At 40.5% G+C, this 24,575-nt stretch overlaps 1 protein-coding gene across 4 annotated transcripts in view; it reads left to right on the top strand.

The window, feature by feature from the left end:
* LOC108166754 (protein NLRC3-like) overlaps positions 1 to 22,327 on the top strand; it is a 92,575-nt gene extending 70,248 nt beyond the window's left edge. Inside the window, exons 2-11 of one of the 4 annotated variants that reach the window (XM_081614088.1) lie at positions 1,031 to 1,070; positions 1,180 to 1,273; positions 4,035 to 4,175; positions 5,506 to 5,741; positions 8,493 to 10,284; positions 13,435 to 13,629; positions 15,168 to 15,338; positions 20,042 to 20,215; positions 21,251 to 21,297; positions 21,445 to 22,327. In XM_081614088.1, the coding sequence (XP_081470214.1) occupies positions 4,054 to 4,175; positions 5,506 to 5,741; positions 8,493 to 10,284; positions 13,435 to 13,629; positions 15,168 to 15,338; positions 20,042 to 20,215; positions 21,251 to 21,297; positions 21,445 to 21,980 (3,273 nt within the window). In that variant the 5' untranslated portion in view covers positions 1,031 to 1,070; positions 1,180 to 1,273; positions 4,035 to 4,053 and the 3' untranslated portion in view covers positions 21,981 to 22,327. Of the gene's footprint in view, positions 1 to 1,030; positions 1,071 to 1,179; positions 1,274 to 1,320; positions 3,658 to 4,034; positions 4,176 to 5,505; positions 5,742 to 8,492; positions 10,285 to 13,434; positions 13,630 to 15,167; positions 15,339 to 20,041; positions 20,216 to 21,250; positions 21,298 to 21,444 lie in introns of those variants that run through there. The other 3 variants (XM_081614090.1, XM_081614091.1, XM_081614087.1) reach the window with 3 other exon arrangements.
* Positions 22,328 to 24,575: the final 2,248 nt, after the last annotated feature.

Below are 24,575 nucleotides of genomic sequence, written 5' to 3'. Positions count from 1 at the left end.
TTCCTGCAGGAGATTAAAGCCGAACACAGACTGGAGGAAACGCTCACAGTTCTTAGTGGAAACAGACTTTACTCAACTAACAGCAGAAGGGTTTGATTTTATTATTAACACTTTAATGGACCAAATTCCTGATGTTTCCAACTGATTTTAGTTTTTAAAGTTCAGAACCTGAACATCACTGAATGGGAGGAGTGAAGATTTCCCAGCATTCAGTCTGAAGAAGCTCAGCTCTTCTCAGGTCTGAGACATTTTCTGAATAAATCCCAGTCAGTGAATCTGCAGACCTGATCAGATCCAAACATCCATTTTCCAGGAGTCTCTGGTTTCATCTGTGTCGTTGTTCCAGCTGCTGAGGTCAGAATCCAGCTGTAAAACCTGGAGGCTGAATGTTCAGGTTCTCTCCTCCAAACATCCCCCTCCCTCCCTCCAGCTGTGGAGAACAGCTGGAAAACAGCTGCATCATGTGTAAATAATGAGTCTGGAACAAGCTGCCACCTCTCTGCTGCTGATCTGACTTTAGATTCAGGTTGATGATTGAAATGAAATCAGGGTTTCAACCTGGATCAGCAGAACCTGCTCAGCTGATCCTGGTTTAACCAGAGACTGTCCTCACTCTGCTCACCTCACTGACATGATGATCAATGGTTATATAGGAGCTATATTAATAATCTATATTATAACAATGTGTGGTTTTAGTTGCAGTAATGTGGTGATGTTAAGAACTACAGTTTAGTTTTTTTTATTTTCTGTTCATATTCTGACTGTATTCATAGTCAGACCAGTTACTGCAGCAGGAATCAACCAGCTGCTCTTTTCTCTGGACTCATTTCTCCTCTAATTAAGTTGCCAACATAACAACAATGAAAACAAAGATTAAAATACTTAAAAACATAATAAACGATTATTACCACAAAGAAAAACAATCAGGTGGTGGTAGCAGCTTTATCATCATTAACCATCATGAAACATTTTCATCAGAACTTCTCTCCTTCCTCATGAAGACTTTATTAACCTGCTTCTGATTTTACAGCAAACCTTCTGCTGCTCTGGAAGAAGAAACTACAAACCAAGTGAGCCGTCACATGATCAGTTATTCAACATTTATAACATCTTGACTTTGAACTCTGAATCGTTCAGATCAGGTAAAAGTCCAGTCCTGTCCCATTACTGTCTTTCCAGGTGTGGCACCAACCTGGTTCTCCTGCGGTTCTGTTGGGTCTTAGTTTGTTGATCACATTTTCTTCTTCAGCTCTTTGGATCGTCTGAACAAACTGTAAGTTTGCTTTGTTTTCTACATGAACTTTGTCTTCAGGAACTTTACTGACTGTTTCTGCTCTGATGTTTGGAGAAAAGGTTCACTTCTGATTTCAGCTAAAAGTTACATCTTTGCTGTTTGAAGGCTAATCTACAGGAATATTCTGGTCAACCCGCCTCGTTGTTTGGGTTGGTCAGACACTTCACTTCCTTCCTGCTGGTGTTGGTCAGCAGGAAGGAGGTTTCAGTCAGTTTGAACTAATCTGAGCAGCAACTTCTGCTGTTTAAATTTAATCTCTCTGTTTGTGTAAAAGTGTTTTAATGTAAGATTTATTATTGCTCTGCTGTCATTTGATGCTCTGAATAGAAAGTTTGTCACTTTTCCTCTGGAAATAAGCGTCTTTAAGTTGTGACGCCTGTTAGACAGCGGTCTGTTGGACGTTATGATCTCAATGTGGATCAACAGGTTTGTTGAGCCACCAGAGGATCATGGGAAATGTAGTTGAACTCCTCTGACTACAGAACCTTTTACTATAGAAATACTGATTTTTTTTAACTTTATAGTTAAAATCTATCTGAACTATTAACTGTAAATATTTATTCCACAAATGAAATTAGGATTTTAGACGCTTCTGTTATGATGAAAACACACAAGTCATGTTACTGAGTGAAATAGAAACTGAAACTAACTTTTTTCTGCTGGCTCCATTTTGAGACGGAGGACAGAAATAACTTGTCGTTTTAAGACATAAGGTTCTTATTATCATGTTTCTAGAACATAATGAAACTGGAGTGGTGCCTCAGTGATCAATAGATGAATCAATAAAGTCTTAATCAGCCCTTAGGGGGCAGCATGAGGCTGTGGGTGTGTCTGCAGGGGGCAGAGAGGATGGAAGGTGGACAGATTGATTCTCAGCTCTGGGGAAAAAGCTGATCTTTATCCATAAAGTGGTTGTTCACTTTCTGGACCTGCAGCGTTTCCAGACGGTACCAACAGTTTGTGTCCTGGGTGGGTGGATCATCAGCAGCAACACAGCTGGCCTTCCTCTGCAGTCGGCCAGTAGATATCAGGTCTAGGTTCAGTAACTGATCCCACAATCCACTGGGCCGTTCTCACCACTCGGGCCAAGTCCTTTTGGTCCTGGGTTGTTGCCGTCCCACCCAGTCCTGCTGAGGCAGAGGATGCTCTTCATCACGGCTCTGTAGACGTGATGTCCAGCCCTTTGCAACTTCCTGAGGAAGAAGAGTCTTTGTTGGGCCTTCCTCATCAGAACAGAGGTGTTCAGTGACCAGGTCAGGTACGAGGTGACCTGGATGTCAGGGAATCTGATGTTGTCTCCCTACACACTCCATCACCTCCACCTGGATTGTAACAGGTGGTGCACTGTCAGATTTTCCTACCATAGAGCATTGATCTGCGCTTCCCCTCTCAGTGGGACGGATAGAAGACCGTCTGTCATGGGTCCTTTAGGGGTCGAGCTTTACTGGATTTATTTTAATTTAAGGGCTGATCAAGAAAGTATTTAGACGGAAAATTAAAGTAATTGAAATGGAGACTTTATTGTGAATCGTTGCTGCTTATAAATTGTTGTTACATGAAGAAACACATTTATATTTCATGAGAGAAATATTTAACAAAATGCCACAACTTAGTTACTGTGACTAAGATCTACAGGATCCCACATGATCCCACCTTTAGGCAGCACCAACACCTGGAGGTGATCTGATTGTCAGCAATAATGATATTAATATAAACTAAATAAGAACTTAATTAGTCTTTTAAAGAGCAGAACTGGTTTCATCTTAGGAAAAACCAGAACAAAAACACTTTAAACTACGACAGAGTAGTAAAACCACAATAAGATGAAAATAAAATATATTTTTTTAGAAGAAATTTATAATATTATCAGAATAAAGTTGTAATATTCTGACTTTATTCTCATATTTTATATGTTTTTATATATTCTCTTAGTGTGTCCATAATACTCCATCCTGTTAAATTGCTCTACCTGATTATTTAAATCCTAAAATGTGACACATCTGTCCTTCCTCTGCAGTCTGGGGTTCATCAGAAACTGATGTTTCTCTGATCTGTGGAGTCAAACCAGATTTAAACTCAACAGATTTCCCTCTCTTCCTCCTCTGAGTTGTTTCTTTTCCAGTTGGACTTCTTGTTTCTCCTGGCAGCAGTGAGAAACTCTTTGTCTCTCTAAACGCTGCTGGAAACCTGAACAGATCTGCTGGAAGCTGAGAGTGATCAGATCATCCTCATGATCTCCGTGGATCACCTGATCCTGAATCTCTCTGATTGTTGGTCCGTCTGGAAAATATTCCTTCCACATATTCCTGCCTCTCTGACTGAACCGACTCTCAGCAGGAGGACTGGCAGCCCGTCTAAAGGAGGTCTGGACCCCAAAGGTTTCAGAACCGCTGCTTTAACTGAGCCCATCTGTTCAGGACCAACACATCACCACTTCATAGGAAATGTTCACTCCTTCATTCACTACATCTGACCTCACTCTGGATGTTTCTGCAGACCTGGAACATGATTCCAGTTCAGGTTTCAGGTTTTACATGTTGTTAATAAAGTCAGAAGTTCTCCAGAAGGCTCTGGATCAGCCAGCAGACATCAGAAGGTCATGAAGAAGTGAAGGAGAGAACAATTCAAACCCAGATGGTTCCTGCTGGATCAGGTTCCTCTGATCCTCTGAACACATGATGGGATCAACTTTCTGCTGACTGGATCACTGGGAACTGACTGGTTCTGGTTTCTTTTTCAGACTCACTGAAATCCAGAAGATGGAAGATTTGGAGCTAAAGCAGGACAGAGCAGAACCTGCAGGATCCGTCTGTCCCTCTATGAAGAGTGACTGGTCCAAAGGAGGCCCTCCAGGCTTCAGTACTGAACCAGAACCATCAGAGTAAGAAACCAGTTTCTAACTGATTCATGTGACTCTGCAGAGACCAACCAGGATTTAAACTTTGATTTCAGCTTAGAAACTGATTCATGGAGACCAAAACATCATTTAAATCATTTTAGTTCTTTTTCAGTTGTGATCTTTGAGAGAACAGAACAAACTGGAGGAAAAACTAAATAGTTTCCTTTGTGTCTTTATGAATCTCTAGCAGCTTCCATGTTCCACTGAGGTCTGGAGCTTCATGTATAAAAGAGAGAGCAGTTTTCACTCCAGCACGGACAAATTTAGGAAAATGCAGTGCACAAAATATTAGGATGTATAAAACTGTACGTACAAACCTGCTCACCTTTACTTTATAAATCACAACTGCTTGACTTTTATGTTATTTAATCAGTACGGTTGTTTGCTAGCGGTAGAGCAGATGAACACGTGTCTGTTATGAACGCCGCATTCCAGGTCGAGTTCGTCGAAGCAATGCCTGTAAGTAGCAGCTTATATTTCAAAACGAGCCTTTATGTTAACATATGAATATGTTAAAGTTACTTAACCTCAATGGTATATATACTAGTCAGTCCCACTGACCGTTTCACTCACGGTTTTTTCCCATGTGCTTTCTGGGTAAAAAATAAAACGATAAACCGTCCCTCCACCACCCCCCCCCCCCCCATCAACAATTACCGCAGCGCGCAAGATAAACAAACTTTTTCTGTTACAAAATCACTCCGGCCCCCCACCAGACAAGGGAAGAGTTATGTGGCCCTCACAGAAAAAAGTTTGGGGACCACTGGTCTAAATAAAACAGGAACTGGACCCAATAAAGATGGACTGTAACTAAACTACAACTATAAACTATTAATCAGGACAATAAAACTACAAAGTGAAAACAAAACCAAAGTCCAAAGAATCATCATGAAGTCAGATTTAGCAACAAATAAGACACATTTAATAATTTGTTGTTGCTCTGCTAACATGTCCAAATAATGCTCTGTCAAAGTTCAAGGCTCTTTATAAAGTTCTGAGATAAATGCAAACTGGACCTGATTCCAGTTTACTGGTACTCCACCATTAAATAATTATCCATGTTTCTACACTGGAATCCAGATCAGAATCAGATTTTGGTCTCTGAGCCTCTGATGGAAACAGTTTTCTACTCAGACAGAATAAAAATTTCAGATGGACAAATACAACCAGAGAAAGATCCATCATAACACCAGATATAATAACCAGAGATCATCAATGTTCTGAGGTTCTGTTCTGACTCAGCTTCTGGTACCAGGACGGCTCCAGCCTGTTGTTAGTGAACCATTTCAGTGATGAAGAAATGTCTTCACAGAGGGAGGAAGAGGAGCAGCGTTGGTGAGGAGGAGCAGTCATCCTGCTGTGCTTTGTGTCAGGAGGTTCTGGTGGATCCAGTGTCTACCAGCTGTGGACACTGGTTCTGCAGACAGTGCATCAGGTCCTACTGGGACCAGTCTGCTCCATCTGGACCCTCCTCCTGCCCCCAGTGTGGAGAAAGACCCAGAACAGGAGCTGGACTGCTGACAGCCAATCAGAGCAGCTGTGCTCCAGGTGAGACTGAACACGTCCAATCAGAGCTTCTTCTGTCGTCTGTTGGACCAATTCAACGTCTTTAGTTGGGATTTGGACATTTAAGGTTTTATAAATCTTCCTGTCAACTAAATCTGTGTATTTCCAGCTGCTGTAAATAGTTTTACTTTAAAGTCTCTCTGTTCTCAACTCTTTGTGCTAATTGCATTAAAACTGAACATTTTATTAAATCTGATGATCATTTTGATGTATGAACTAGGCAGCCTAGTTCTGCACTAATGACATGCTAGGTGGCTAACCCGTCCCTTAAAATACGGAACCGTCCCATATTTGGCTGTTAAATGAACATCAATAGTATAACATTTGAGAAAAATATATAGGGCATGCTGATATCAGCAGGCTAATAATTTGCTTTGCCATAAAATGCATCCCCCTGCTAACATGGAGAAATGAAGAGTTAAGAGGAATTTCACCTTTTCTACATAATGACACTTGTTCTCTGAGCTTCTGCTATAAGTTTCATATCAACAGGACAACAGACAGGGGATGCCAACATTGGCAAACTCGGAAATTAAAATGAATCCCCTCCTACATTAATGGACTAGACAGTTCAGGATGATATAAAAATGTTCTCCATAATGGCGCTGTGTTTCATAATGCTTTAAGCTATTATGGTGTTAAAAGAAAAAGCGGGGATTTCAAACCATCTGTGAAGAAATATTTCATCAGACACTGATGGAAAATGTTCGACTCATGTGTCTCAAAGGTGTAAAAATCGTATTTATTTCAGTTAATCTGTGAAATAAAACACACCGTTTTAGGGCTTACATGGTTAAAAAATGTGATAATGTTACAAATATCTTCAAAAGTTTCCTCTTCTGTCATATTTCAGTCCGTTTTCTCATCAATATGCGAGAGTTTAGAGCGATGCGCGCTCCTGCTACAGGGCATGCAATTCTCTGCAGGCCTTTGTTTCTCTGCATAACACCTGTAACACCTGTAACACCTGGCCTCCAGGACCAACTTTGGACACCCCAGTTTTAAAACATCCTCTTATTTATTGTATAGTAGTATCAGCCAAAATAATATAAATGGTCATTTAAAGAACAAATCATACTAAGAGATTAACAGTAAATACTGTACTTTCCGGACTATAAGACACACTTAAAAGCTTTAAATTTTCTCAAAAATCAGCAGTGCGCCTTATAATCCGGTGCGCCTTATGTGTGCACTGGATTCCAAAATCTGTCCCTGACACAGAAATATAAAGTGTACAGTACGTACGCTGGCAGCGATAAACCAGTCAGAGAATTGTTGTCCGAGTTCTGCAGCATACGCCTCCTGTAAAAACCACATGGGTTTTTTCACGCATCACCATCCCTGTTCATCTCCATGCGCGCCCATCTCACTGCTACTGTGAAAAAGGAAGTGAGGAAAACTAATTCGGAGTTTGCCGCCATTCCGGGAGGATCAACTAAAGAACTCCAGCTGCTGGACATCAGTGTAAACAGGGCGTTCAAAAAGAAGTTGCAAGTAGCGTGGGAGTGATGGATGACAGACTGAACACACGTTTACTAAGACGGGGAGGCAGCGCTGGGCGAGTTACGGATGGATTGTGGATGCCTGGGCTAATGTATCTGCCTTAATTGTCTGAGCTTTGGGAAAGCCGGCATCATTGCTGAACAGCCACCTGGCAACAAGACTGACTCCGACAATGATGACAGGGAACCTGGCATGTTTGATGGCGAAATTCCCCAGCTGTTCAATTCAGATACAGAAGAGGAGGACTTTGATGAATTTGTGGAAGAAGGATAAAAAATAACGTCAGTGTATTGTTACATAGTTGAATAAAGTTCAACTAAACTTTCTGTTTTGTTTCCGTTACCTTTTATTTTTATTGACCGTATGTTTTAGCATGTGTCTTATAATCCGGAAAATATGGTACATAAATATTTCCTTCTTTAAAAGGTTTGTTAGGGCTTTCTGTTTGTTTATTAAGAAATGTTGACTTTTTTTATTAATTCAGTGTTCAGTGGTCATTTAATGTATTATTAATGTCAGACACAGACCTGCAGCCCAGGGGCGGATCTAGATGGGGGCCAACAGGGGTACAGAAGAAATTTTTCTAAATAAATGTATTTTGTTAGTATTCAGAGGTGGATTATTTTAATCTTCACAATTTTACTTTAACAATGAATTAAAAATTATAGTGCTGTACTTTTAGCTGCTGTACAGGATCATAGTTTCCATCTACTAGATCAGGATCTGCAACCTGAATCTCTGGAGACACAAGGGGCTCTTTGGCTCACTTGATATATCAAATAATGAAATATTGCTCTGTGTCATGATCCGTGTTTCTGTGTATTTATTTTTAGAATTTTTTTGTGTTCAGTTTGCTCCCTGTGTCTGTCTCTTCGTCTTCCCCGTTGATTGTTTCCCAGGTGTGTCTCATTCCCTTGATTACCCCGTGTGTATTCAAACCCACCTCTTGTCTTTGTCTCATGTTGGATCCTTGTCGAAGTTTGTCATTTGTTACCTGGTTCCTCGTGCCGTCAGTTGTTCCTCCGTGCTGTCCTCCATTGTTCCGTACTTGGATTAATATCATTAAATTCATCATTGTTCACCTACCTCCTGGGTCCAAATGGATCTGATCATTTGACATCAGATCATGTGACGTCAGAGACCATATAAAACTTTCTAATCTGCACCAGATGGTTTTGTTCCAACTTAATCACAGTCATGTTTTTAATGCAGTTGTTTCTTCTGTTTCAGCAGATGTTGGTCTGCAGGAGGTTCTAAAGGAACATAAGATCAGTCTGAGGAGGAGATGTGAATGTGTGACTGAAGGAAGTGATATAACAGGAAGTGATGTAACAGGAAGCAGAACCCTCCTCAACAGGATCTTCATTGATCTCTACATCACAGAGGGTTGGAGTGAAGAGGTTAATACCCAACATGAGGTGAAGCAGCTGGAGAGAGCTTCCCAGATCCAGAACCTCCATGACTCTCCAATCAGGTGCCAGGACATCTTTAAATTCTCCCCTGACCAACATGGAGCCATCAGAGTGGTTCTGACCAACGGCGTCGCTGGTGTTGGAAAAACCTTCTCAGTGCAGAAGTTCACTCTGGACTGGGCCAAGGGCTTGGAGAACCAGGATGTCAGTGTGGTGGTTCTGCTTTTGTTCAGGGAGCTGAACCTGATCAGAGATCAGCAGCACAGTCTTCTCTCGCTGCTCCATCTTTTCCATCCAACACTCCAGAAGCTCCCAGCAGAGCAGCTGGCTAAATGCAAACTGCTCTTCATCTTTGATGGCCTCGATGAAAGCAGACTTACACTGGACTTCAAAAGTAGGCAGCTGGTTTCTGATGTCACACAGAAGTCATCAGTCAACGTTCTGCTGACAAACCTCATCAAGGGGAAGCTGCTTCCCTCGGCTCTCATCTGGATAACTACCAGACCTGCAACGGTCAATCAGATCCCTCCTTCATGTGTTTCCAGGGCAACAGAAGTACGAGGCTTCAACGACGCCCAGAAGGAGGAATACTTCAGGAGGAGGTCCAGTGATGAAGAGCTGTCCAGCAGAATCATCTCCCACATCCAGACCTGCAGGAGCCTCCACATCATGTGTGGAATCCCAGTCTTCTGCTGGATCACTGCTACAGTTCTGGAGAACATGTTGACCTCAGAGCAGAGAGGAGAGCTGCCCAAGACCATGACTGACATGTACTCACACTTCCTGCTGGTCCAGACAAAATGGAAAACGAACAAGTACCATGAAGGACATGAGAGAAGTCCACAGGAGCTGATGGAGGCTGACAGGGAAGTTCTTCTGAAGTTGGGGAGGCTGGCATTTGAACATCTGGAGAAAGGAAACATCATGTTCTACCAAGAAGACCTGGAGCAGTGTGGTCTGGATGTCACAGAGGCCTCAGTGTACTCAGGAGTTTGTACAGAGATCTTCAAAAGAGAGAGTGTGATCTTCCAGAAACCAGTTTACTGCTTTGTTCACCTGAGTATCCAGGAGTTTCTGGCTGCAGTTTACATGTTCCACTGTTTCACCAGCAGGAATAGAGGGGTGATGGAGAAGTTCCTGGGAAGAAATTACTTTGAAACATCTCTGGAGGGTTTCATGAACAGAGTTATGTCTAAATCCCTCAGCAGTGAAAATGGCCACCTGGACCTGTTTGTTCGCTTCCTTCATGGTCTCACTCTGGAGTCCAACCAGAGTCTGTTAGGAGGCCTGCTGGGTCAAACAGAGAACAGTCCAGAAACCATCCAGAGAATCATCAACAATCTGAAGAAGATGAACTCTGATGAAATCTCTCCTCACAGAAGCATCAAGATCCTCCACTGCCTGGTGGAGATGAACGACCTCTCAGTTTTTCAGGAGATCCAGCAGCTCCTGAAATCAGGGAATAAACTGTCAGAGATCCAGTGTTCAGCTCTGGCCTTCATGCTGCAGATGTCAGAGGTTCTGGATGAGTTGGACCTGGAGAAGTACAACACATCAGAATCGGGCCGACTGAGACTGGTTCCAGCTGTGAGGAACTGCAGAAAGGCTCGGTGAGTCCAGATCAGTGATAGCATAGTGACTGTGAAAAAGTAACTTTAATCAGATTATTGATTACCTGATGAGAAAAGTAACTAAGTTACATGAAAAGTACCTTTTCTAGTTACTTTCAGCAGCTGCTAACAACAATGCTCCACCACCTGTGAAAATTACATTAAGCTTTGCCAAAACTTAATTCTAAGTTATTTTATAATGGTAACATCAACAATGTGTCTCACTTATAAGGTTGAACTGAAGGGCAGATTGTTTAATGGTTACAACAACATAAATAACGGTAATAATCTTTGTGTTTTCCTCTATTGTCTATAAACTCTAAATAGTATTTTAGCCCCACCCCAACTCTCCCAGCCCCAGCCTCCAGGTTCTGTGTTACGGCCCTGTGTTTGCTGTAATAGCTCAGCACTCAGAGCTTCTCCTGCTGCTCCACAGCTCAGATTGCCTTCTGCACAGATTTATGACACTTATCTTAATGTTAATGATTATAATGGTGTTTAGTTGACCAACTTTACAGACTTGTTCATTCATGGCTGTTTTCATGTTTATTGCTGTTCATATTAGTCTCAATGTTTGCAGTTTTCTGGAGCGCAAAGCAAAGCTTGATGTCATTCACAGCAAATATATTAACTTGACATTAACAAAGACACGGCAGGACGGATCATCTGGGAAATGATGGACAGGAAGAGTCTGACTAAAACTACCTGGATGTCAGACAAATTCTGGGGTTTATTATGTGTCTCTGTTTATTTCCAAACCCAAATGAGGAATTTCATGTTCAGAAACAAAACCAGAAAACTGCAAGCGATTTTAGAAAAAACAAGCCCAGAGTCACTTATAATAATCAGACTTGGTGACAGAAACTCAATAGTTCCTGATTTTCCATCAACAAAATGTGCATCTCCCTCCATTGTTTGCGTTTCTGTCGCTGCTGATACTGTCGCATAGAAACGGCGGTTTCCCCAAGACATGTAGAAGTAACTTTAGTCTGATTGCTGGATTTGAAAAAGCTATGCGTCACTGAAAAAACTGGTCCAGATGTCTTCACTATATTCATTCACACAATGAATGCTGTGTGAATGCAGTATCCATTGTTTGCATTGCTGCTCTGTTTCTTCTTCGTTGCTCACATTGCTTCTGGTCATTTTTGGCCTTTACTTCTTTCATTCTTTGGACGATTTCAATCATCTAAACATTCAGCTGCTCCAGGACAGCATTGCTGCAGCTTTTAATGTTTAGAGGTTTTTAACAATGTTCCACTTTTTATCAGTCTTCAAGTATAAAATTCTATAAAACTGTTTTTTTCTGACAGAGCCAATCAATCACAGACATATTTTTAACTTTCACTCATTGGGCCGCTTCCCCATAATTCACATCTTTGGATCTTTGACTCTTTATTTTTTTTATAAAATCCCTGTTTAGGTTTGATGGAAACGTGGACCATTAAAATAAACTCTTGCATCAAAATTGTTGCCCTTTAATGTAGTTGGAAACTTTGTGAACCAACTTTTCTTCTGCCCACTAGTTTCCTCTGAGGTTATGAATGAGAACAACATGAATGGATTGTTCTGTAACCTCTGTCTGCTGCCAGTCTTGGTCAGGATTCTCTTGCAAAAGAGATTTTCAATCTCAGTGGGATTTTCCTGGTGAAATGAAGGTTAAATAAATAAATTAGTGATTGTTGTCTGCTGTCATGAAAAGTCATTTCTGGAGGAGTCCTGGTTTCTGTAAGATCCTCCCAAAGCTCTGGGAATCTGCTTCCAGAGCTGGAACCATTTTCCTCATCAATTCTTCATCTGCAGCCTTTATGAAGCTGTTAATGTCCATAAAGACCTGGAGAGACATGAGCTTCAACACTCTAGAGCAGCTGACCAAACTGTTGGAGACCAGGATCTACTTTTTCTCTCACCAGCCGGCTGAGATCTACCACTCACCCACAGAAACTGTAAATAAAACAATTTTATATGCAAATATACATCAGTTATAGCAGACATATGGAAGTGATAGAAAACCTGATGCAGTTTCTTCCTCAGTGAGATTCCCACACTGGGAGGAGGTTACTGGATTCTCAGTCAGAAGCTGGTTGTAAACCTGAAGCAAGCAGGAATCAATCAGTTATGGTAGATCTGAACTTTGACCTCAATACGAGAAACTTCAGACTGATAGGAGGAAGGAGGAGGAGTTAAAATCTTGTGAAGTTGGGATATTTTTCCTCCAACAGGATCCAGAGGAATCAAACCAGATGTTGGACTGGATTTTATTTCAATGTAATTCGTGAATGTTAGAGCCTCATTTTCAACAGTGGAGCTATAAATGTTGAAAAAGGTTATTATTTTGGAGAAAATCTAATCAATATCAATATTTTCACTAAATAAGAGACAAATATAAATATCATGTTTGATGGAGGAAAAGCCTCTCAGACTCAAAGCAAGATGCCAGAGAACCAAACTAATATTTTTATATTAGACAATTAATTTAATTCCACATAATTATCACCATATGAATGATTTGTTTGTTAAATACTTAATGAAATATATTTGTCCTATTTGATGTTTGTTGTGAACGACTTATACTCACAAATGAACGAGGTAATTAGTCCAATTCTGTTGTTTATTGAACGTTCAGAAACTACAGCTGCTGTAATGAGCCATAGACAAACTAGAGAAGCTGAAGTTTGTCTAGAAAATGGATGAATAGAAACTATTTTCTGATCATCACCATCCACTCCACCATGTTGGGTCTGTTAGGATATCAGCTCCACTGGTTTCATCCATTCCTTCATCTGCCAATGAAAATCCTGTATTAAAGTCATGTGATGAAGAGCTTCTGATCCAGATTGTTGCTGCAGCAGTCAGAGCTCAGCATGAAGAAACAGGGAGGTTTGCTAACAGGTAGCCAAGATGGCCGCCGCTAAAACCTTCAGTTGTTCTGAGAACATGAAGCCTGAACTATTTGAACCTGTTGCTCAGCTTCTCTATTAAATGGATCTTTGAACAGAACCAGAACCAGGATGTTAATTATGAAATGATCAAACTCAGTAAATTGATGTGAAGACCAGATGTTCATCAGATGATATCAATGTTATCATATGTGTTTATGTAGATGATCTGGTTTAATTAGAACTGACTTTATTTATTCTCTAATCACAGACTTGGTGGCTGTAAACTCAGAGAGGCTGAATTTGAAGTTGTGGCTTCAGCTCTGAAGTCCAACCAACATCTGACTGAACTGGAAATGAGTCAGATCCACATAGATGGAACCAAATATAAAACCATTACAGACTCTGAACTGAATCATGTGTGTGAGATCCTGCAGAGTTCAGTCAGTAAAGTGAAGAGTCTGAGGTTTGTTTTCTCTATTTATCCTATAAAATCTTTCGATGGTTTAATACTTATTTATCTTCACATTTATTCTGTTTTCTTTAAAAGCAATTTGTTCTCTAAATGTCAGAATATAATTTCTAAAATCTTTTTGCTTTGTAAATGAATTATTTTCCTTTTTCAGACTTTGAGAATATTGATCTTTATTTTTCACTTTAAAATGTTTTGGACTGATGAACAAAAATAAGTTAAATAAGTCAAATGATGATAATTAATGATGGAGATGTTTCAGTTTGTTCTGAAAATATTCAGATGATCAGATTGATTTATTTCTCTTTTCTTCTTCACATTAATAATGAAAAGTTCCTCCAGAGTAAAACCAGAACCAGAACCAGACCACTTATGTTTTATAACCACAAACTATAACATGAATAAAAACTGGCAGCAGCAGCCGGTTCCTCCAGCTCAGCTTTGTCCTGAAGCTGTGGTTCTGTTGGACCGGGTCAGAGAAGAACCGTCTCTTCAGTCTGTCAGTCAGTTGGAGCCTCAGAGGCGCTTCATCAGGTCACTGATCAGAAACTTTAGAGCCGATTCAGAGTTAATCCATTGTGTTTCTAATTATCAATAATGATCAGATGTGATCAGTGGTAAAGGAGGCCTGTGTCTCATTGCAGCAAACATCTGGTCCTTGTCTCCAGTTGTCCTCCGTCTCTGCTGTCCATCCTCTGCTGGGGCGTCACCAGGTGGATCACCAACGTCTGCTTGTTGGTGATTGGCTGAGCTGTTGTCATGGCAACATGCAGGCAGCCAGAAGGCAGCATAGTAGCTTCTAGACCAGGACTCTTCAAATCCAGGCCTCCAGGTTCAATGTCCTGCAGCCTTTAGATGTTTCTGCTTCAACACCTGAATGAAGTGATGAATTGTCCCTCAGGACGCAGTTAGGTTCTCCAGAGTCCTGCTGAACTTTGACCTCATGATGGGAGTCAAAGTTCCCATCATGAGGAACTTTGACTCCCAAAGTTCCTCATGAACTTTGGGGCGTCCTGCCGATGGCCGGCAGGACGCCGGCCATCGAGGTCTGAAGGTGAAGATCCCTGGTCTGGACTGAACCAGAATAAGTTCTCCAAGTATTTACTGTCCCCATAGTTCAGTAAATACTTTGTCTTTAGAACAAAGAGCTGAGAACCTGATCACCAGCAGAGCAGCGCCACCTGGTGAATCAGCAGAGTCATAGGTTTCTACCAGATACCTGAGATAAACCAACCTTCACTTTGATTCTGATATGAAACTATTTTAAAATTTGAATCCATTTTAATTCCCGACCAGAACCACTGAAGGCCCGACTGAAATATTCTAACAACACGTCATAATAACATGTTCTGGTTCTGCTGGTTTGGACTCTATAAACCAGTTTTACTGGATCAGATATTAAACATCAGTTCATCATGTTTCTTTTACATTCAGTGAAATTAATTTTCTACATTTTTATTATTAATTTGTTCATATTTCAGTTTTAACCTGCATCCTGTTGCTTCAGCTCACATCTTTTATTCTTTATTCAGATTGATCTACTGCAGTTTGTCAGAGATCAGCTGTTCTTCTCTGGCCTCAGCTCTGAAGTCCAACCAACATCTGACTGAACTGGACCTGACCAACAACGACCTAAAAGATTCTGGAGTGAAGGAGCTCTGTGGTTTTCTACAGAATCCTGAATGCAGAATACAACGATTAGAGTAAGAAACCATGTTTTATTCTGGATCTGATGTTTGTGATGTGAAAGTTGTGTTGCCACTAAACTGCAGACAGATGCTTGATATTCTACTGATCCACTCTGAGGATCTTCATGGTAAAGTCTGCTTTCTTCTTCTATGGTTTGGTCCAGTTAAAGTTTCTGTGTTTTATAAAAGCACCAGCAGTTCCTCATCCCACCATCACATCCAACCAATCACAGCGTTCATTTCACAGACACCAACCACACCTGCAGAGAGGTCAAAGGTCAGATTGGAGACTAAAGACTGATAAAACTCTGATATTAGGATCACTAAATGTCTTAATATCTACAAACAATCAGATATAAAATCTGATAAAATGTCTTTATGTCCAAGGCAGACTGAGGCTGAATTCACTAAATAATGATGTTCATCCACATCTCTGACCTTCTGATCATAATGATCAATAAACCATCATTGATAAAACCACAAACTTTATTAACCTGTAAAGATGAACAGATGTAGAAACCCCAGGAATCAGTTTGACATTTAAAATGAATCTGAACTGAAATATTAGAGCTCAGTCCACTAGAAACAGTTACATTTTAATACAGCAGCATCAATTTAAGTCAATTATCTGAAAATAATATGTAAATATTTTCCAAGCTGTGAATAAATGTGAGGTAAACAAAGTATTCCCTCCTTTCCTTGGTTATGTGGCAACCTGGGGGTGGATTTTCTTTTTATTATGAACCCAAATATAGAATATTAAAAGGTTACAATGACCAACAGCGCCACCTGGAATAAATCCAGGAAAATGTAATGTAATAAGGACACAGGTAAGTTCTGCTGGAAATGAGGAGATGAGATTCAGAAAGTTCTACAAAATGTATTAAACTTCAATATATCTTTTAAATTTCCAATAATCTGAAATTGAATGGCTAGAACAGTGAATGCATTTGACAAGATTCATTATAATAAAATGTCTAAATTTCAAAGGAAACTGAGGCTTACCAATGGGGGAAGTAGTGAGGGAAGGGGCAACATCCAGTGCAGAAAAAGGGACCACCCTGGACACTACAAAAACACAGCAAACAAAGAAAGAAAAAGGTGCTCCAACAAAACACACAAGACAAGACACCGCCACCAGGGGTTACCACCGCCACAGAAGCCTCAGTCCCTAAAAGAAAGACAAAAAAATGAAACAATATGAGTAAAACAGTGGTACAATAGCACTACAATGTTGCAGTAGCCTCTAAGTAGCACCATCAATGCTCCCAGCAGCAGAGAAAGTTCAAGTTGGTCTTTTAAAACAATTTATAGGTAGGCAAAACAGCAGCGAGTGTCACTCCAGGTGCAGTGCTGATGAGTCGGAAGGCTAAAAAGAATAGAGCAAATTATTAATACAACTGCTAACAAAAACATAATTTGCAGCAGCCGCTTACCTGTGATCTGATAAATTACTGCACTGCCAAATATCCAGATCCTCAATTCCGCCTAGATGCAGTGCAACTGTAAGAAAACACTATGTGAAGGTTTTGTTTACATGGGGTAGATGTTACCTAGCCACGCTAGCCCTTAACTTCCTGTCAGCAAACAAAACAGACAGATTGGTCCAGATATTGGAGGTGCAGCAAAGGAGACAAAGCAGATGAACCAATTAACATTAACTACTATTAATGCAGACAAAAAACGATAAAACAGCCACGCTTACCCAGCACGGAGCAAACAAAGGAAGCAGATTCAGTTGATGTCACAACGCAAACAGCCTCATGACAGGTGAAGGCTTGCTTATATGCAGCAGCCGAAATTTATGGGGTTCCATTTTTGTCAAAAATAAGTTGAAGTCATATGTGTAGATGTCGTTGGTCTATGTTGCATGTAGATGATGCATATGTAGATGTTGCATTTGCGTTCGCTGCATATGTGGTTCATGTCGTTGGTCCTTGTCGTTGGTCCGTGTTGCTATTGCCTGTTCTCTTCGCCATTAAAAAGTCTTGAAGTAGGTAATGTTTAATCGAAGTGTTTATTACAAAAATGTTGGTCTTTCAATATTAGTCGTTTCAATAAAAGTGGTTTCAAAATGCTTAGATTTCTACCTTGTATTTTCTTTAGGCATTAGTCAGGGCAGCTAACGAGGTCGAGGGGTCCTGGCCCAGTGAAGGGGGCGCTATTTCCCATAGACCCGCGGCCTTCCGATTTTAATTTTTTTTTAAATATGCGATATATCTTCATTTCATTTTAAGAATGATTTTCACCCTCTGTATGTTTTTGAACTTTTCTCTCTTATTTTCTTCAGCGCAGCTCATTTTTAAACAAATTCTGTAGTTTTTGGCGTACTTCTAAATCTGCTCCTTAGTCACATCTTTTTGGGCCTTCTACGGCCTCTAATGGCATGGGGTGGTAACACAACTAATGTAATTACATTACTAAATCAAAATGCCATAATAATAATAATAATAATAATGTGCCTGTGCAAATTACAAACCGGAATCCAAAAAGTTTATCCTTCTCCTACAGAGCCACAATGCTGTGATTGCTGCAGAATGTGGTCTGGCATTATCTTGTTGAAAAATGCAGGGTCTTCCCAGAAAAAGACGACATGTAGATGGGAGCATATGTTGCTCTAGAACCTGAACATAGTTCTCTGCATTAATGGAGCCTTTCCAGACATGCAAGCTGCCCAGGCCACCAGCACTGATGCAACCCCAGACCATCAGTGATGCAGGCTCCTGAACGGAGCGTTGATAACAACTTGGGTTATCCTTGTCCTCTCTGGTTTGGATGACATGGCGTCCCAGTGTTGCATAAAGAACTTCAAATCGTGACTCATCTGACCCCAGAACAGTCGTCCATTTTGCCTCACCCGTTTTAAAGTTTAAAAATATTTTAAAAATAGTTGCAAGTATTTTTATTGCATGAAACTTTTTCTATTTGTCTTAATAGGTGAACTCTACATATAAATTGAAAATGTATTCATTTTACACATTTGCAGCCCCCCCCTGCGTCTATTTGTTACATCGATACTGTTCGGGTCAATTTGACCCAGCAGTCAAGTTAAAGTGCAAAAAAGATTAAAAATGTCCAATTCTATTTGTTTCCTTACAGCTAAGAACGTTATTTCACCACACACACACAAACACAACACAACACACCACACACACACACACACACACACATGCACACACAGACACACACAAACCCACTTTCTCCCTGCTCTCTTTACTTCACAATGAACTGCGAGAAAGCAGGTGTTCATACAACTTTTGACGGGAACCTATTCTGTTCCCGTGGACAAACTCCACCCACACTGAGTGGGCACTCTGTAGAAATGGCGGAAAACATAAATACTCTCTGCATGACTCATTTATCTTGATTTTAATTGGCGGGTCAATTTGACCCGGAACAGTACGTGTGTCTCAAGTTCAAGGAAATTATTGTTTTTTGTGTCTAGGTTTTTTTCAGTGGACATAAAAAATTTAAATCCCATTTTTATGTCCAAATGAGTAATTGAGTAAGTTGTTGTCATTAATCCTTAATTTCTGAGAAATAAAAAACATAATTGCACAAATTTTGATTGAGATGGTTAGTATTAGAGTTAATAATCAGATAAAAAAATGTTTTGGAGGAATTTTTTGGTTCCTGACACTATTGCATGATAAAACACTCCCCGGGTCAAATTGACCCACGAACATTATTGCTGTACCTCAGAAACGAACATAATAGGAGGGTTAAGTGATCTCCAGCTGTTTGATATATGTTCAATTACCTTTTTCCAGCCACTTATTGCTATTTGTTCCAACTTTTTTGGAACAAATAGCCAGTTTAGAGCAGCAGGACAACCTGATGGATCATCACGTTACGGCGCAGCAGCGCTTGGATGCTACGGGTCTAAAACCAAAAGGCAGCAAATTATATTTGCTGTTACACAAACTGTGCGGGAAAGAGATATGTGTGGGACAGATGACCAGTCAGACTGCTGACAATATTTTTATATTAAAAACAAAATGAAAAACACCATTAACTTTAATCTGCTTGTTATTTAGCAGACAAAAATGAATTTCAACAGAAAACAGAGACCTGAAAACCATCAGTAGCATCGATACTTATGGCTCCTGATGGCTGATTGGCATCTGGAAGAGCAAAGAGGGAAAAATAAACAAATTCACGCAATTATTTTTGATCTGAGCCAAAATGATCTGCTCTGGGCAAAGTGTGGGTGAGCATTTGGTCCGACCCGTAAACGGATATGATGGACCCGATCTCTTTTTATTTCATCCCAACATCATTAGAAAGAAAACATCGTCAAAGCTCTATAAATGATGACAAATACAGAAATGTAATTTAATCTTTAGGCAGAATTGGTTAAGACCTGGACTGGATCAGAGTCAAGGCCTTTTTTCAGATGTCAGACCGGTTCCTGATCCCAACCCGACCCGAAGCTCCGCATGTGGTAAATAAACCTTTGGGTGACTGTTATGATCTGGAGCCTCAGATTTGGTCCTTAGTGCTGGAGGCACTTAGGACCTTTTGTTTATTTGCTGTACCTCTGTCTGCATAGAAACACAGAGAGATGTCAGTCCGACTGTCATAGTTGTGTGCAGCCTGTAAATGTCTGGCGGGACCAGCGGACAAGCAGGGCCGTAAAGTGGGAGGGCCAATGGGCCCCTGTTGCAGTGCCTCAATGTTCTCATCTTCTCATCATGTGATGAATTGTGTGTCTGCAGCTTATCAGGCTGTTTGGTCTCAGAGGAAGGCTGTGCTTCTCTTGCCTCAGCTCTGACCTTTAACCCCTCCCATCTGAAAGAGTTGGACCTGAGCTACAATCATCCAGGAGACTCAGGAGTGAAGCTGCTGTCGGCTGGACTGAAGGATCCAGACTGGAGACTGGAAGCTCTCAGGTATGGAGGAACCTGCTGCAGGAGCAGAGAAGGTCTGATAGAGGAGGAAGAAGAGAAACGTCTTTAGTCAGTCTGATGGGAAACATTTAGTTTGAAGATAAATATTTAGTTTGATAAATAAATATGTAGACGCCTCATCTGGAGGCAGACATCATTGCCCAGTTTTCTGGAATATTCTCCTGACTAGGAACGGCTCACAAGGAAAATTAAAGAGTGGGATGGATTTAATAGAGTTTAATAGGGACTCTGACTAAATGAATAAAAGTGAAGATCAGTTAGATTTCCATGATGATCTACTGATGACAAAAAGGACTTTAAAACAATATTTGATGGAGCTCCAGACCAATCAGCCCCAAGGAGCAAAGATGAGAAGAAAATTAACTCCATGTTGGTCAGATGATGCAGCGCCACCTGGTGGTGCTGGTTGGTAGAGGAAGTGCTGAAAGGTTGGAGGTGTTTGTCAGAGGTGTGTGATGATGGAAGCCTCTCCCTGGTTTGTGAGTCTGAGCTCAAAGATCAAATCTTTGGTTCTTGTTGTACATTTTGTTGAAGTGATGCAGCTTCTCCTTTTTAATGTTTGTATTTCTGGATATTACAGTGAGGCCACAGCAGGTTTTCAGCAGCAGGGCTGTTTAGTGTTTCATTCCTTCATCTGTGTGTGGGAGTGTGGATGGAGCAGGTATCCAGGTGTTGATCAGAGTTTAGATTGATTGGATTTTAATGCTGATTATTAAATCAGGTTGAGCTTCCAGAAATGTTTCCTTAGTGTCCTGATGTCCTTTTAGGCTTCAGTGAGTTTCTTCAGGTTGTTACTGAGGGATTTCCTTTCTCCTCTCTGTTGGATCTTTTCCTGTGTTTGGCGAAATGAGTTGTGCTGCAGCAGCACCAACTGTCCTTCCTACATCCACTGCAGTTTGCAATCCAGATGTTGGACTGTTCCTGTCTCAGTGGAAGACAATGTGTGTCTGAGAGACATGTAAAGTCCATGTTTGCTGCTGAAAGAGACTGATGGTCTGACCCCCCTCCTCCTTTCAGGGTGGAGCCTGCTGGAGGCCAATTCTTGACACCAGGTCTGAGGAAGTGTAAGTGTGTTTTTCATCTGATTCATGACAACAAAGCAGCTCACATTCAACCATCTTCAAACTGTCACATCACTCATTCAGGATCATCATCAAAGATCAATAAATGATCAATAACTGCAGCTGGATTGTGTTTGTTCTCTCCATCAGATTCCTGTCAACTCACCATCGACACAAACACAGTGAGCAGAAACCTTGAACTGTCTGAAGACAACAGGAAGGTGACATTGGAGAAGGAGCTTCAGTCATATCCTGATCATCCAGACAGATTTGATTATTATCAGCTGCTGTGTAGAACTGATCTGACTGGTCGCTGTTACTGGGAGGTCGAGTGGAGAGGAACATTTGATATATCAGTGAGTTATAGAAGAATCAGGAGGAAAGGAGAAAATAGAGACTGTGTGTTTGGATGGAATGATCATTCCTGGAGTCTGAGATGCTCTGATATTTTTGGCTACTCTGTCTGGCACAATAACATAGAAACTCGTCTCTCCTCCTCCTCCTTTTTCTCTACCAGAGTAGCAGTGTATGTGGACTGTCATGCTGGCATTCTGTCCTTCTACAGATTCTCCTCTGACTCACTGATCCACCTCCACACCTTCAACACCACATTCACTGAACCTCTGATACCTGGATTTGGGTTCTGGTGGACCATTTCTGGTCCCTCTTCATTGTTTCTTTGCTGATTTGAGTCTAAAGAATCTAAAGATTTTCCTCCAGTCAGAGAAACTCTCACTGTTGAACAGATAGTTCATCTCTACAGTATTATTCCAGGATCCTCATGTTTTCCTGTTTGTTTCCAGTCAAAGCTTCACACTGAATATCAAGATGTTGTTTCTGTTATTTTTTCCTTTCATTCATCAGATTTCATTGAAATATTGATCAGTTTTTCTCAATCACTGAACATTTTCTGTTTCTGTCAGCTCCTATTTTTCTAAACTCCTCAGATTTGAATATTTAATCTTCCTTTTGTTTATTTGCTGCAGTTTTTCTTCATGTGTTTTAGAGAAATAAAAAATTTTTTTCTTCTGCATTTGGTTCATTTGCTGCTCATTTTGTTTTTTTTCCTGTTCAAATTTAAATATTTGCATTAAAAATATTTTTTTCATCAACTCTGCCTTTCAGAAAGTCCTAATTGAAGTAAAACATTCCCATCTTGTGAAGGTCAGAGGTCAATGCTTTGAAGCATAAAGTGGTAAAATCTTAATATTTCCTGTTTCATTCAAAACTTCTACCTGAAACTCAGAACCTGCATAACATTTTTCTCTTTGGAGAAAAAAATCCAGGAACTGGAAGATCAGAGCAGAATGAAAACTGGAGATCAGTGTTGGACAGAAAAGCTCTGATTGCTTCATCTCTGACATATTTTACATTTGATAACAACAGTAAACCTATTTTAGCTGAGAATTAACCAACATGGATATGACCCGCCACAGCCCAACGTGGGCCACACCTGATTCAACCCAAACCGGAAAATAAAGGATTTAACTGGAAATCCCAAAACTCAGTAAAATCAGCAGCTGGTTGTGATTAAAATGCAGTTTATTGCAGAGGTTCAAACTTTCTGATGGTGACCTCTCCTCCGTCCCTCACCTTGTCTGGCCGCTTTTAATCCTCACTGCAGTGTTAGACTGGAGCTCATCTCTCAGATTAACCAGATTAACACAGAGCTGCAGCAGGAACCAAATGTTTCTCCTCCAACTTATTTCACTAATTAATAACAAGGTTGGATAAAAACATTGAGCTTCTCATTCCTTAAAGTCATGAAGAAAGACTCACCCTGGAAAGTTAGAAAGTTTAATAACTATAAATATTCTGCATTTAAGATGGAAAAACTATAATCTCCAACATAGGGTCATTTAAATACAGGTTTGTCTGACCAAACTAGTTTCCAGCAGATAATTGGGGTTTACTCATTATTCTGCCAGCTTGAGTGTTTGACTGCAGCTTTGTTTTGTTCCTGTTCCTCCAAGCTGAATGTTGATCCCCATTAATGTTTCCCCTCATGCAGAACCTGAGCAGAGACATTTATGACCTTTATACCGAGTACGAGAGCCAAGAGGTGGAGGACCGACTGCTGGTGTCGCCGTCTCACCTTCTGATGTCTCCGACCAAACACTCCACCCTCAACATCAACATTTAAAACATGATACAGGAATGCAGTTTTCCTGCTTTCCCTCTGGAAACAATCTAGACTAAATATCATATAAAGGGAAGCATCAATATGGAAAGCTGGGTTTTTTATATAATATTGTTTTTTATATAATATTGATGTAATTTTGTTGTTACATCCTAAAGTTTGCATTTTTAAGACTTTTGATATATTTATCTTATCTAAATCTTAGTCAAAGAACTTAAAATTATTATAATATTTTTACCCTATTTCATGTGTTTTCAGTGAAGGTATAGAAAAGTGTTTGTTGTGTAAATTATTCAAAAATCCAAGTAGAAAATGTAGATTTTCCATCTGAAAGCAGGTAAAGTGTAGAAACAGCAACAGTGACCGTTGATCTGCTCAGGAGGATTATTGGGCCTCCTCTCAGAACAGAGTTGGTCCAAATCTTCACTCTCCGCTTCGACCACTCGCCACTGGAACAGCAATAGCTCTCTTGGTGGAGAGCCTTTCAGAAACATTTAAACCAGCTGTTGAACTGGATGATAACATCTTTGGGGTCAGAGGTTGTAGTACTTGATACTTTTAGAGTGAAGTTTTACTGCTCACTCTTTTGTTTTGGATCTGGAGTTCTGATCCAGATGGACGTTACAGAGAGGCTCTGATTCTCCCTCACAGTGGCTGCTAGGATTCAGGTTGTTCCTTCCTGGACTTTAGCCGTTGTGTTGGTCATGAGCAGAACCTGGATCGTCCTCTGGATTGAACTCAGCCAGCATTTGGAGTTCAGAGCGTCCTCTGAAAATCCTTCATCACAACCAGTCAGCTGGTCTGATGGAGGCAGCAGGACTTTGGCAGGATGTGGCAGGAAGGTTTTCACTGTCTGAGGCTCCACAAAGCAGAGTGGACAGGTTTTAACAACAATACAACACAAGAAGAAATCTTTTATTATTATTCTTTTTCATTCTTGCTTTTTCATTTTTTACTTTAGTTGGTGAGATTTGAAGAAAATCCCATATTAAGTTATCAACAGGTGTCAAGTATAAAATATGCAAAGTATTAAACCATCTCAACATCAGCAGGTGTGAAAGAAGGGTCAGTTTACTGCCTGAGGTCTCTGGGCAGCTAGCTTAGCAGCAGCAGCAGCTCTTGCATTGCCATTGGCAACAGA

This window comes from Poecilia reticulata, chromosome 12, assembly GCF_904066995.2.
Source record: "Poecilia reticulata chromosome 12, P_reticulata-male-v2, whole genome shotgun sequence".
Classification (NCBI taxonomy): Eukaryota; Metazoa; Chordata; class Actinopteri; order Cyprinodontiformes; family Poeciliidae; genus Poecilia; species Poecilia reticulata.
This window is presented reverse-complemented; position numbering and strand designations above follow the sequence as displayed.